Below are 15,696 nucleotides of genomic sequence, written 5' to 3'. Positions count from 1 at the left end.
TTGAGTTTTTCCCATTGCACTGTCCTTGTAAGCTATATTCAACACCACAACAACTTCTGCGGCATTTTCCCAGCAAGAAATAAATTTCATAGTGGCATACTGTTCTCTTAAATTGGGCAACACAAAAAAAAAACAAGATTAAAGCAAAACAGCTTTTCTGAAAAAATTAACTATGACCAAAGAGAACCTTCCCAGGTGATGCCTCTGGGTGCTCTAACTCGATGCTCACCTAGTGGGAAAAATGCATACTATGAAAGCTCCAACCAGTGGAACTTTTCCCCATTTTCTTTTGGGGGTTACCACTTCGTATGTTAGATTTATCATGTTCATTCAGTCCTCACAACATTCTCATGAGGTAACAACTATTATAATCCCCATTTTACAGATTAAGTAACTGGGTTCTGAGATGTTAAGCAGCGTGGACAAGGTTGCCTAGCTAGAAATTATGTGGCGGGGACCATTAGAACAAGCCTGTCAGACTCCAGGAGCTCCTGAATCACTACACCTTTCTCTCTGTAGCTCACTTAATTGCTCTCTTTCTGCTATTCTGCATCCTCTCCAATTCCTTCATATTTCAGTGAAATGGATAAGAATTTCCAAGAGTTTTCCATGCTTGTCTCTTAAGATTTCACCACATTAATATATTGGAGTTTAAAAAAAAAAAACACTTCACAGATTTACTTGACTGTACTTTTGGGGCTTTTTTTCCCCTACAATCAAACTTTTTTTGATTACACAAAGTAATAAGATTGGCATGTGGAATACAGAATTAACCCATTTTTATCTTTTCCTGTGCATTTATACATATAAGCTACATACTATTAGTATTGAAATATATCCAAATCAAAGCACTGAACATAAATATGCATTATCTCTGAAATCCATCAATGGTAATCACGAGTGAATTTCAAGGAAATTCTTAGAAATAATACAAATCTATAATAGTCATGAAATGGTTTTTATGATATTTGGAAAGTAAGAATACTGTTGGAGCGAGTATATAATAAAATTAGCACTGCTGCTAATATTAGTAACTAGCATTTAGATAACATTCCATGTCAAGCACTGTCCTAGCACTTTCGAAACCTTCATATACATTAAGGTGGTGGAAAAAGACATTTCAGTGGCAGTTAGGCAATCTGTTGGGTTAGTTTGTCAAAATCTCTGACAACCATTTCCTATGTCAGAATGGCTAGTTTGATCATTGATTCTGCACTTCAAAATTATCACACACATCATGTTTTTCTTTGTATTTGGAATTCAATGTTTACCTTCACGCTTTCTTAAATACACTTGAAACTGAAGGTTCTCCAAATAGTCATAACATGTAACAAACTATTGCTGTATCATTCTACTAGTGATGCCGAATTTGTCAGATTGTTAAATCTGCTACAAAGCACGGCCCCTTTAATATGTAGGCTTCCTAAAGCATCTAATAGAAATTATAAGGTTTGAAACCAGGCCAACAAATACTTGTATTTTCAAAATAGCCTAAGCCACAGCTGCCACTTTGTGTTAGCATCTGGAGCGATGGAAGGTACACCAGGGAAACTATGGTATGCCATCGGTAAGATGCATTTCTCAGTTACTTCTTCTGACGCTTCCTCTACTCAAGCAGGTATAACGAAACAGGCTGAGTCTAGATTACAGGTTGTTTTTCATTTTTTATTAGGGACATAAAACGATCTGATTTCAGACATAATTTCAGAAAGAAGCATTTCAGAGGGCAAATCAGTTACAAAAGGAAACAAGAATGGCATTTGAAAGAGTATTTTAACATGTCAGTTTTCTTTCTAAAAAACATGTTGCTTTTTTAGGTAAGGTGCCTAACCCCCAGTTTAATCAGGATAGTCTTGGTTCGATTTTTTCCCCCTTTTTTAATCTCAGTAATTAATTGATCCCCCTCTCATACTTACAAGTATTCCATTCGCATGATAAATTATATAGCCACCCAATTTCTGCATCATAAAATAATTAAATATCCTATGCTCGGCTCTTCCTTAATTACTTGATAATTTACACAAAGTTTCAACCTCTGCTAATGTTTTCAAGAAAAGAAAAAAGAAGGACACTTCCCTCAGATGATAAACTATCTTTTCGCTTTTCTGTCTTCTAACATGCTTAAAATAGATTCATCTTAATCAGTCTAAGTAAATACAATTTTCTTAGTCATCTTGTCAGCCTGTGCATCAGAAAACAAGACATTCTTTGGTCTTTGCCATCACGAAAGAAATACTTCTATCTCATTTCAGAGTATCAATTTCACCCAACTCATCAGATGCTGCTGTCAGTCTGGGATATTTTTGCACGTGTAATTTTTTTCTCTTTTTTCTTTTTTTAATTTTATGCTTACAGGCATCAAATTAAAGACTTGCAATTTCTTTATCAAATCTACAGTTAGTGGCAACATGTGAAGCTCCACTCATCTTTTTCAGTAAGTCATCGTACATTTCATGTCAGGGGAGAAGAAATTCTTGCTGGCATGTAAATTAAATTAGCTACCATGAAAAATGTGCTGGAAAAAGAATATACTATCTAGTGTCTCTTGTATCATCAGCAAATCCAAGCTAGGTTCATTCTAAGTTAACTTGTACCGACGAAAAGGCAAGGAACAGACAGGCCTATAAGGTGAACAAAGCCCCAGGGAGGTACACACTCAAGACAACAACTAATCACAAGAAAACAACAATATAAAAAAAGCAAGTTATTCAGATCTACCAGTGCAAGGAGGAACCCCAGGGAAGAGAGGGAGACAAGGAGAGACTCGGTGTCCCTTGAGGAAGTATAGAGGTTTCTGGTGATGACTATGGGTGAAAACCAAGCAGAAACAGTGGAGGCAAAGCTGTCTGCCTTAGGAGGCCAAGCCTAGCAGAAAGCCTCCCAAGAAACCCCCAGTAGCAAGAATATTCTTCTTCGCAAATGACACCACAGCCTCAGTTTTACTCTCCACCTCACTAGGCATCCTAGGGCTTTTCAGGTGTTCTTGGGCTTTCTTCATATCCTTCTCCACTCGCTGCCAGTCAACCTTGATGTAGCCAGTATGGTTTGCAAGCTGAAGGAGAAGAAACCCACCTCCCACAGCTGTTGCTGCCAACTTCCCAACCTTCTGGAAGAGGAAGCCTGTGCACCAGCCTGTGGCGCCTCCAATGAGCAGCTGGGGAACCGTGCTGTGCTTTTTGTGTCCAACTAGCTTGCGCCACCATGACTGCTTTTTTTCAAACTCCGTAAGGTCCAAGGACTTAACATTCCCTTCAAAGTTTCGTTGACTGGATAGGGCCGTAGCAGTGTGTGCATCTCCCAAGGGCCCCAGTTGTATCTCTTGGGACACGGAGTGCAGTGCCCTCGTTGGCACCAGAGGGCTTCCAGCACGCGGGGCAGATGTTTCCATCTTCACAGACCCAGCAAAAGAGCCGCTTGTGTCATTTTTATCACAGAATGCTTGGATGGAAATTGAAAAGGGAAAAACAATTAAGTAAAAAGAAATCAAACCAGTTGATATTTCACATATCCAAGTAACGACCAAAATTGATGTTAGAAGAAAAGGTTGGAAATGTTTATCAAAAATAAGTCTGGGGAATAGTCTAAGAATAAAACGTATTCAAGGTTTCCTTGGACTTTTGAACTAGGCAACAGTTCTAAAATGCTTTAGCTTCTGGACCCCTTATACTCCTAAAAATTACTAAAATACCTCCCTCCCATAAGATTTTATTTATGTTGGTTATATTCATCCGTGTTTTCTGTAGCAGAAGTTAAAGCAGAATTTTAAATATATACATTAATTCAGTATAAAGTATCAATAATAAAGCCAATATTTAACTTTCTATGAAATATAACCATATTCTCCAAAACAAAAATTGTTTAGCCAGAAGAATGGCATTATGTTACAATTTTAATAACTTCTTTAACGTCTGATTAAACAGCTAGATCTATTTCTGCACTTGGTCCATGGCATTGTTTTAAGTCTAGAAAAAGCCCACCCTCACCTAAATGTCAAGTTAGAAAAGAGAGTAACAGTCTTTTCAGATTGTACGAAAGTCTTCTTTGATATTATACCCAAACTAGACAAATTTCGAAAGCATCCGTTGCAATATGGAATCTTAAAGCATATCAATTCGCTCTCTACACCCCAATCTATAGGTAGATTCTGAACTTTTCTTTGATCTTTTATTTACACATAACTTTGAAACGATGTATATTGGTCATCTAAAAAATATTGATTCACTTATCTGTGTAAATCTTCCAAGTGTCAGCACATTTCACTCTAAGACACCCCCAAAAGCACATTCATTAATACTCTATATACAGCAGATCAAAACACTGCCTGGTCCGGCATCATTCTCACAATTGTTATGTTTGAGCCTTTGTTGCAACCACTGCGTCCATCTAAGATCTTACTCGTTTTCACTGACCCTACCTTTGCCAAGCACGACACCCTTCTCGTCCAGAGTACATGAGGTGGATTCTCACCATCTTCACTTCCAAGAACATTCCTTTCCAGACAGATTTGTTTGCTCTCTGGCTGTGTGTGGTATATTCAATATGCTTTGCAAATACCACAACTCAAATGCACTAAAATATTTTCTGATTTGTATGTCGCGAAAGAATCCATGTCCACTGTAGTTTTATGTTTCCTCTTTTTACGGCCGCTCAGACCAATGGTTAGATCTGGGCATCAGTTCTTCTGTAGCCTTCTTTACTCACTGTCCAGCTTTCACGTGCACAGAACGCCACACAAAGCATCGTGGCTTGGGTCAGACGCACCTTAGTCTTCCAAGTGGCATCTCTGTTCTTTAAGACTTCAAAGAGGTCTCAGGCAGCAGATTTACCCAAGGCAACATGTCACCTGATTTCCTGTCTGCTGCCTTCATGCGTGCTGACTATAGATCTAAGTGAAATGAAACCCTTGACAATTTCCATCTTTTCTCCATTTGAATGTTTTTTATTGGTCTAGTTACGGGAATTTTCACTTTTGCGTTTAATCCAGTGGGGAAGACAAAACAATACCTTAGAATTATTATGAACATTTTTGTGCCTCACAACTTTTCTCAGGAACTCATGCACCAGACTTTGAGAACTAGCAAACTACAGTATATTTTTAAATAATTTAAAATGCAACAAAATTAAGCATTGAGGATGATAATATTGAAATTATTCATATAAATGAGTTTATTTCCAATACAAATGAGGTACATTTTTTATTGAAAAAAGTAAATGTTGGGCATGAGGAAAACAGACATTCGAGCACCTATGTATCATCAATACCCTTCAGTGGCATGTAAGCAATGCAAACCATTTCATCAGATTCAACATTTAAAATTTTATCATTTATCTCACAAACATCAATATTTAGAAATTCTGTATGGAGACAGTAAGCGGATTGATAATTGCCTGGGGCACAGCAGGGGAGTGGGGGGTGGGCAGCTAACAACAATGGGCACGAGAAGAAAATGTCCTTAAATTGGTTGTGGTTAATATTGTACACATCTTTTTCATATGACTGAATGATTAAATTATATGATATGTGAAGTGTAGGCCAATGAAACTATTTTTTAAAGATGTAAACATTCTGAAAGGCTTTAATATTTTGATACTTACTATGCCTTTCACACAGTACCAAATAATTACATTGGCATTATTACCATTCATAACAGAGCCCCCCCCCCCATAACTATATACTACAACTAGGAAGGATCAAAAATACATAAGAACTCCATGCTTTGGGCGCTCTGAGGTTAAATTGGCCCAACCCTCACCCCACCCCTCAATGCCTTTGTTATAGTCTCAATTAAATTGGAGCACTGATTTGTAGGATCCAATTCTATAGGTTTATGGCAACATTGACTTCATCCTCTTTTATTTATGGTAATTTTGATAGTTTTATTGATATATAATCCATATATCATGCAATTTAATCGTTTAAATATAAAAAAAGGAGTTGTGCAATCACAACAATTAGGACATTTTCTCCTTTCTTGGATTCATTATTATTAGCTCCCCCATCCTCTTCCAATCTCCCTACCATAACCCTAAGAAATTATCAATCTAGTGACTGTCTCTATAGATTCCCTAACCTGGATTTCATATAAGGAAAAACATACAGAAATGACAACAATAACAAAAAAATACTTCAACTGAAAATAAGGCAGAAAATATAACCTAGAACAAATTTAAAATGGATCAAAGGGGTGAACAAAAGATAAGGTGTTACATGTTAACCACGTCTGCATTAGTCCACTTTCTAATGCACTCTGATAGCAAGGCTATTCACATCCCTGGTCAATGGTAAAAAGGGATTCACCAAAGGTTCAATCCATGTGAGGACCCTGCAAGTGGATTTTAGGCTTCCGCTGTCAACCACAGCCTTCTGCAAACTGGGTACTCAGAATTTAAGCTCAAATACCATTCCCTTCTCTGGTCTTGCATTTTGTTATTTACAATCTTTCGATCGCATAGGCTGGTGTGGGCTTAGCTAACACTTCACTTAGATGGCTGCTTGTTCTAAGGCAAGCTTTTAAGAGCCCAGACGCTATCCTTTCTGATAGCCTGGCACAATTGATTACCATATTTCGCTATAGTCCCCATATTATCAGTGTTTTCTTTATGAGGGCAAGTACTAAGTAGGACCACTGTATAAGTTCAAAATGCATTCATATATCTATGGTTTACATCATTACGTTATTGAGGAACACTGGAAGTCATCCCCATAAGGCATATGGTAACTCTATTAGTCCAAGGGCTTGTTTTAGTTCCTTTAATCTGCTACAGGTATGTTTAAGGTAGACTCCAGTTTCCTTAGTGGGGTTTCCAACTGGATCCTTCTGGTGGCCTATGGAGGATGTTATGCACCTCCAAAGGATGGAGTCCTGGTTGTTGAACTTCATCTTCTTTTTATTCCATATCTATCTATTCTGTCTCCTTTATCACATACTATCTGTGTGCCTGTGTGTGTTGTATCAATCTTCTTTCCTGTTCTCCTCATAAGCATTCTCTCTCTCTCTCTCTCACACACACACACACACACACACACAGCCTAAACCTTCCTTTGCTAAAGAAGGTACCTCCTGTAGTTCCCTTCATCCACCTCTCAAATCATTGCTTCTCTCCCCAGAAAGCCATATCCAATACTCACAGCAAGTCTCGTTTACTATCCATCTCTCCACTTTTCTATCTCGCCTCATATTTGGAGCTCTGCCCCTCCCCTTGCCCTAGGTAAACAAACCTTCTGCCACTTTCCTATCAAAGTCATTCATATTTTGAATAAAGCCCTATTTATCTATTTCTCCTCTTCTGTTTTTCAGATGCAGCCTCAGCCTCCTCGGTGATTCTATTCCACTTATAAGGATTGTATCTTACACGTCTCTGAATCTCAGGATACTCAACAGAGGCACATTGTACATGCTCGAGAATATTCACTAGATTAATGTTGAGTAATCATTAGCTATTAAACCAAAATGCTGAAAAAAAAAATAAAATAAAAAATAAAAAATAAACCAAAATGCTGTTGGAGTTTCCAGGAAATAATTTTCTTCTCTCAGTTTGCAGAAGTTATAGAGAAACACACTGGTCTATAAAAAATACCTCCTGGGCCTCACCAATGTTCTCACTGCCTCCTCAGATATGTATGACAGCCAAAAGCAAACTAGTCTTTGCAAGCACTAAATTGCTTATCAGTCTTACAAAGGGTGTCATTTAGTCAATTGCTTTCTCTAAGGATAGATAAATGCAGCATAGCTGGATGAGAAAAATTAATTCATCTAACTTCAGTAAGTAGCTCACAGAGAACGGTTTTCACCATCATAGGACATCTGACCTGTATTTCATTCCTAGTTTCCATCAGTAATAGCTGGTGTGTGCTGCTGTCCCTTCATTATTAGTTTTATAGGTTGACATTTTCGCAAAGAGCACTGTCGGGCAAGGTTGGGCTGCTAACCACAAGGCCAGAGGTTCAAAGGCCACTCAAGAGAAAGATAAGCCTGTTCCCTCCCATAAAGGCCGACAAAGTCTTGAAAATACTACGATTTGGGAACTGGCTATGAATTGGAACCGACTCGATGGTAGTGCTTTTGGGGCCATTCGGTTCACTACGAGTTGGGAGGGACTCAGTGCCAATGGGCAGGGCCACTAGATTTGGAAGGCGTTAACGTCCAACAGTAAAGAGGCACAGAGAACCAAACAGTAGTAATTTTTAACTGAAGTTGTGAATGTTGATTTTATATCCTACTCAAGTTTCCTACTCAATTTTCCTCACATCATACCTAAAAGTATATTATAGCAGAAAATGGGCAACAAAGTGCTTACTGTAGAAATGTGAATCAGTCAAAATTAATATCACAGAAACAAATATTAAGGTGAAAGATTGTTAATTAGAGACAAAAAGAAAAATTTTAAATAATAAAAGGGTCAATCTGTGAAGACAATATTAAAAATTATAATATGCATCTAATCACTGACCCATTATACATGAAGGAAAAATTGAAACAACTGAGGGGAAGACAGATGATTCAATGATAATGACTGGAGAGTTCAGCAACCCACTTTCAATAACGAGTAGAGCGGAGTCAAAGATCCTCAAGGAAGCAGAAGACTTGATTAAACCAATTTCACTTAATAGAAAATTAATGACCCTTGCAGCCATATCAAGAAACAAGAATAAGGACAGCTAATTAAATCCTTTAAAATATATAATAATGTAATTAAAAAGGAGAAATGCATTAAATGTAACGCTAAGAATAGAGAGGGCCAACAAAGCCTTAAGTTGGCTCTTTGAGAACGCTAAGAAAGCACGCAAGTTTCTGGAAAGGCTAAGAGGGGGGAAAGGACAATGACCAAAACAAAGAGTATGAGGCATTTTTAAAAGGCCTCATTTTAGATACTATTATCATTAAAAATATAATCAGAGGATAATATTAACAACTGTATGCTAATAAATTTAAAATTTTAGAAGAAATATATTCCTGAAAATAAAACTGACTCAAATAGATAGAATATATGAATAGCCCATAACCATAATATAAATTAACTAATTAAATCTATTTCCCCTAGGAATATATTAGGCATAATTGGTTTTACCAAGTTTTCCAAAATTTCAGTGAAGAAATCATTTCAATCTTTCATAAAATCATCCCAATAATAAAAAAGGAGGCAAAGTCCTCAACTTTTTAAAATATAGGCATGAAAGAGATAGGAAAACCTGATAAAGACAGTAAAAGAAAGAAAATTCACTTGTCAGTCTCCTTAATAATAATAAATACAGAATTCATGAACAAAACACTGGAAATTGAATCAAATTATGTATATAATTTAATATATTAGTACAGCTAGACTAAGTTGAGTTTATTCCAAAATGTCAAGATTGGCTTAGCATCAGTGCGATTTACCCTACTAACAGATTAAAGAGGAAACATCATAATTTTCAAGACTACGTAATTCAATTTGATGAAATTTAAGATTTGTTAAATTTCAGCATTCATTTTTAACAATGTTGACAAACAAGAAATAGAAGGAATATTACTCTGTCTGACAAAAAGTATCTTATAAACCATTCAAAGAAAATATTAATAAACATTGACCATTTTCACTTTGAAATTACAGATCTGGATTTGCATGTCACTAGTTCTGGCCAGCACGCTCCTAAAGGCCCAGCTAAGACCGTGAGATAAACATAAGAAGTTAAAAATAAAGAAATCAAACTACTGTTATTAGAAAACACAAAATCTCTGTGGAGGAATTATTATCATTAATGACAGTTTACCACATTTTCTGGCTACAATTAAATATTAAAATACAGATTTTCTATTAATATATCAGGAACACCATTAAAAGTATACGTTTTTAAAATATTCCATTTATGGTAGTATGACATTTCTAAACTGAAGTGTACGACTATGTAAACTATCTAAGAGAATGTTGTTGAAAACCTTAAAGTAGAGCTAAATAAATTTAGAGAAACACCGTGTTCATGGAATAGCTCTAAATCACTACTATATAATTGTTCATTCGCCCCCAAATTGACATACAAAGTCAATTCCAGAGGAAATCCCAAATTTTTTTTAGAAACTGACGAGTGGATTTTCTTAGAGGCCAATAACAGGATGAAGGGTCTCTGCAGAAATCATATCCTCAGCCTAATTGTAGAGTCATCAAAACTAAGACCGGGTGGTATTGGTTCAGGAAAGAGGCATAAAACCACAGCAACAGCCCACGCAAACAGAAACACGTGATATACGATAGAGCTGCCGAATACAGTCCTGAGGAATTGACTCTCTTTTTTCGTAAACGGGTACAAGACAACTATAATGCACAGAAAAACTGGGCACTCACCTCCCAACATACACGCAAATCAAACCCCAAGTGGATTAACAATATACTTGCGAAAAAGTACGCTATGCTTTTAAAACATAGTGTAGAAGAGCATTCTTGTGGCTGTAAGGTAACTTAAGGATTTCTTAAACTAGAAAGAGAAAACAACTCAACCATAAAGACTGGTGCATTGTACATTAAAATTAATGACTTTGCTTAATCAAAAATAAAGACTGAAAACATAAACCACAGAGCAGAAAATGGTAATTGTAGCATACAAATTACTTCACAATCTTTTCCAAATCAAAGATAAAAACAATTTTCTGATTTAAAACTTTTTAAAACAGGCAAAAGACAATAAATTGCCCAAAACTTATGAAAAAATACTCAAGCTTATTAAAAGTTGGGAAAGACTAATTAAATTTTGGCATATCTTTACACATTTAATGTGGGGAGGATGAAGAACAGGGCAACACTAGCAGTAAGTTGTTAACTCCTACAAACGCATAACCTAGCAAATTGACAATAAGCATATCCTATCATCTTATAAGTTTATTCTTGGGAAAATACTGCTGATCAAGGTCAGAAATCTTTTTCTTTTAGGGCCAGACAGCAAATGTCTTAGTTTTGCCAGCCATATACCTTATTTTCACCCAAACAGTGCTCAAATATAAATATTAATGTTTAAAACTAGAAGGCTTTATAAGGGAACATGGGTCATATCTTTGGCTTTATTATAAGAAGAAAAATTATCATGGTAGTTTAAATTGAGAGGGAAATTTTTAAATGGTACAATAAAAATGTTAAACATTTCATATAAAAATATGTATATCGAAAATTTAATACAAACAAAACCATGAAAAATATTGGAAGCCAATATGGCAGACAAAAGACAAATGTGCTCACTCCCAGGTTAGGGGTAGAAACCAACAGAATGGACTCTTTGGGAGTAAGATGGCACCTAGCTCTACCAGCTCAGAGCCCAATGATTAACAGCACCCTGTGGGACCAGGGCCAAGGCAACAGCAAAATCACACACGGGTACGAATTAGGAGGAAGAAACTCACATAATAGCAAAACTGAACAAATAGACTAATTAAAACCCAAACAATTAGAAGTTTTAAAATAATATGAAAATAACTTTAAATTAACTCTATTAAAATGTCACAGATGTCAGTAAAGGAATGGTTATCTCTGAAGCATAAAGTAAAACCGAAAAATGTGGCAAAAAAGTAATTAAAATCTTGGAAATTAAGCATACTGTCATTGTTTTTAATATCTTATGTAAACATATACTAATGAAGATTAAAGGCATAGCTTCAGTAAGGATCTCAAGTCAGTGTAAAGAAAACCAAAATCTTCACAACCAAATCAACAGACAACATCATGATTAAAGGAGAAAAGGTTGACGTTGTCAGGGGATGGCTTGGATTCACAATGAACACGCAGGGAAGCAGAGTCAAGGAACCAAATGGCATACTGCAGAGGGCAGCCCTGCTGCACAAGACTTTTTAAAGCGTTAGGAAGCAGAGCTATCACTTTGAGGACTAAGGTGTACCTTAATGCCATGCTATTTCCAAGCGTCTCATGTGCATGTGGACGTTGAATAAGGATTCAGGAAGACATGAGAAGAACTGATGGTAATTATGGTGTTGAATGTATCAAGGACTTCCGGAACAAACAATCTGTCTTGGAGAAAGCACAGACAGAATGCTCCTCAATCGTGAGGATGGTGAGGTCGTCTAACACGTTCTGGACATGTTATCAGGAGAACCCAGTCCCTGTCTGTCAAAAAAGGGAAGACGCTGCACAAGATGCACTGACACAGTTGCTGCAAAAACGGGCAGAAACATCGAGCAATTGTGAAGATGGTGCGGGAAGATGGTGCGGGAGCACACAGCAGTCCGCTCTGTTAAACACAGGGTCACTATGAGCCAGAGCTGACGGGATGCCACCTACCGGTAACATCAAGCAACATCACACAGAGAGCTGAACAGAAAACCAGTGTTGTAGGATCCAGTGCCCTTTCACGCTGCACTTACAACAAATTAAGAGAAAGGAAACATAAAAACCTGATGAAAGCTATGGAAGCCAGAAAAACGTGTACATGTAGTTCCAGGCAAAGCTTGGTAAACAAGCTCGAACACGAAAGATCCTAGAGTCTAAAGCCTGCTCACTCGATTAATGCACACAATAAAACACTGAGTACAAGGTGCAGGAAGCAGACACTAAATGTGAGTCAGGCTCAAATCAAATAAAGCCAATTAAATCAAGGCAAGAAATGAAAACTATATCTCTCTAAGAAAGTATTACAGATTCTACATATTATTCCGTTACAAAATTCGGAAGTGATTTAAAGAGTTAGTGACTATCCAGAAGTAAATAACAGAATGCTCATTAAAAGTGTTAACATTTTAGATATGGATATTATTTTAAAGTCTTTAGTGTGACCGAAAAAGAAATATTCCTAATAGGCAAAAAAAATTTTTATGTTAAATGATGTCAATGTAGATACAAGATTGGGATGGGTTTGAAAGATGTTTAATTCTTCTGAACTATAAAAGGGTGCGAGATATACATCACCTGGAGGAAAGACCTTGAGAAATTGCCTAGAATAGAGAGAATTGTAGCAAGTAAGCTAGAAAAGGGCACAAAAAGAGGGAACGCAGTGGCGAGATCAGTGATTTGGGGAGAGTTAGCCAGTTAACCAACAGCAATTAAGATGATAAATTATAATAACGTGTATACTCTTTCCCATAATAGCTTCAATATATTTACAAGTATTACTCTATTTTAAGGAGGCCCAGTGGTGCTGTGGGTTAGCCATAAAATGCTAACCTCTAGGTCAGTGCTTCAAACCCACCAGCCGCTCTGCAAGAGAAAGAGGAGGCTGTCTGTCCACATAAAGATTTAGTCAAAAACCTACTCAAGGGGGCCTTGAGTTGGAATCAGTTCGATACAATGAATTTGATTTGGCATTGATGGGATTGCATTATTATGTTTTTGTCTTTTTTAACAAATAAAAGTAGGAGAGGCAAGGAAGTACTACATTCAACCTTGGAAGTTAGCCGAAAGTCATTTCAGAGAGCATGTGCAAAGCTGGCCAAAGTCTGCATTACACAAGAAAGATCTAAATTTGCCCATTTCAATGAACCTAAGCAGAATCATTTAGTCTTCCTCAAAATTTGGATGGAAGAAAAAAAATTAAAATTAAAAAAAATTTTTTAATAAAATAAAAATTTGGATGGACGACAGCTCTTGCAGAGATTGTGAAAACATAAAAAAATCTTCTTTGAAACAGATTGGAAATGTTTTAGAAGATAAAATTCAAACAACATACTGAAAGTCTTCTGTTTAGGATAGCTAAGATCTTGGAAGGTAAAACACTTTTAAATAAAATCTCTGAAGAGCTCTACCAGCCATTGGAAACAAAATTGTGCCTTCTGAGTATTTTTTAAACGCTTCAATAAACTTCAGTTACTAGGATTTCTTGTTTCTTTTTCCCCACAGATTTTCTTCAAGCTGATGAAAAGAAAAATCATCTTGGTTGACCTCCAAATATTTTAACAAATATATTTATTTTCTTTGAGTACTTTCATGTCACTTTCTAAGTTCACAAATCCGTTGTCATGAAGTTTACCATTTTATAGGAATACGGTCTAGTTTGAAATTATAAATTCAAATTACAGCAGAGCAGGCTCATTTTAAATGCATGTTCCCCTTGGAAATTTAAAGCGTGGGTGAGTTTCTCTCATCCCATGCCATCTTCCGGATAAGACGGTAAAGTATTTGCGTGTGAGTCTTTGCTTCCCCTTGAAACGTGTTTTCCTTCGGGAAGACACTGGGGGTGAGTCGTCAGTCCTCAAAGGCCGCCTGCGCTTCAGCTTCTCATGGTGCAGTTCTCTGTCCTGGCTCGTTCTAGTCCTCCCTGGAAGCAGCCAATGCGCCAATGCCTGGTGTGGCCAGGCACATGCAATGGCCTTCCTAGAGAAAATGCTTTTTCCATATGCATGAAACATAATTAAACGGAAAGGACTCTTGAATCAACACTTCAAACTTTCCTTAAAATTAACATAAAACACAGAAGTATGCAAACGATAGGCACTGAAGTCTTGACTGAGAAGTAAAATACTCACCATGGTCTATAAAACCTTAAGTACATTGTCATCAAAATGTAATAATCAGGAAATAGATCGCTGAGGGAAACACATACATCCCATTTTTGAAAAACATGTACCAAACATCGATTTGCAAAAATGAAGGAATTCTGAAAAAATCACAAAATGAAAGGTAACATGTAATATTTTTAAGTGCCACTCACCAATCTCAATTGAAGACTCACAGTGATAATAACCATTGCTTTGTTTTTCCTTCTCCATGGAACAAAGATCTATGCGGTGTAACATTTCTTCTCCAAATTTGTGACTGATAAATTTTTCATATAATTGAGGATCTATCTTTTTCACTCCCTTGAAACAACAAAATAAAATCACAGCAATGAATTATTTCACCCAAAACCATTTCCCAAGTCACAGTACTTGATACAACATTACTGACATTACCTACATTTTGATACACAAGGGTGTACCCCCCAAAAAAACAGAATTGCACTAGGCAGAGAAGAACTTTCCTGGTCCACCTTTTCCCCACTAGGTGAGCATCCAGCAACTCGCTCTGAGTCAGTGCATCCAGTGGCGTCACCTAGGAAGGTTCTCTCTGATCACAGTGAATTTTTTCTTTTTTTTCTTTTTTTTTGTATAAACATACTTTTATTTATTTTTTTTTTAAGGTTTTGGTATACAGTGAATTTTTCATGAAAGCAGTTTCACTCGAACATCATGTTTTGTGATGGCTGATTTAAGAAAACAGCATGCAGCTGTGAAATTTTGTTTCCTGCTCAGCAAAAATGCCACAGAAACTGTTGTGATGTTGAACACAGCTTACAAGGACAGTGCTAAAGGAAAAACTCAAGTGGACAAGTGGTTTTCTCATTTCAAGAAAGGTGAAATGTCGATTGATGACAAACTTCATTCTCGATGACCATCAACTTCTGGAAAGGATGAAAATGTCAGCTCATGGTACATTTGAAGTTCGTTCTACCAGGTAAGGCTATGAATAAAGTTTTTTATTTAGATCTTCTGAAAAGATTGTATAATAGTATATTACATAAAAGGCCTGATTTGTGGCAGATGGGGGACTGGTTTTGTCACCACAACAATGCACCTGCTCATGCAGCCATCTCAATGTGTCAGTTTTGGGCAAAAAACAACACACTCTTCTTGCCCCGTGCACCTGACTCACCCGACCTTGCTCTGTGAAGCTTCTTTTGGTTTCAGCAAATGCAGAGGGGCATGAAAGGGCAGCAATTTGACAACATGTTAGAGCGCAGGAAAAAAA

The 15,696-nt window shown here is 36.8% G+C and overlaps 1 protein-coding gene across 1 annotated transcript in view; it reads right to left on the bottom strand.

The window, feature by feature from the left end:
- Positions 1 to 1,644: 1,644 nt before the first annotated feature.
- Positions 1,645 to 15,696, bottom strand: part of LOC101660449 (A-kinase anchor protein 7) — an 84,025-nt gene continuing 69,973 nt past the window's right edge. Inside the window, exons 6-7 of the mRNA XM_045294307.1 lie at positions 14,621 to 14,768; positions 1,645 to 3,438 (exon numbers count right to left, since the gene is read on the bottom strand). Coding sequence (XP_045150242.1) covers positions 2,852 to 3,438; positions 14,621 to 14,768 — 735 coding nt within the window. The 3' untranslated portion in view covers positions 1,645 to 2,851. The remainder of the gene's footprint in view (positions 3,439 to 14,620; positions 14,769 to 15,696) is intronic.

The sequence above is a fragment of the Echinops telfairi genome, unplaced genomic scaffold (assembly GCF_000313985.2).
Source record: "Echinops telfairi isolate 266 unplaced genomic scaffold, ASM31398v2 ScPeMD7_3533;HRSCAF=4204_0, whole genome shotgun sequence".
Taxonomy (NCBI): Eukaryota; Metazoa; Chordata; class Mammalia; order Afrosoricida; family Tenrecidae; genus Echinops; species Echinops telfairi.
This window is presented reverse-complemented; position numbering and strand designations above follow the sequence as displayed.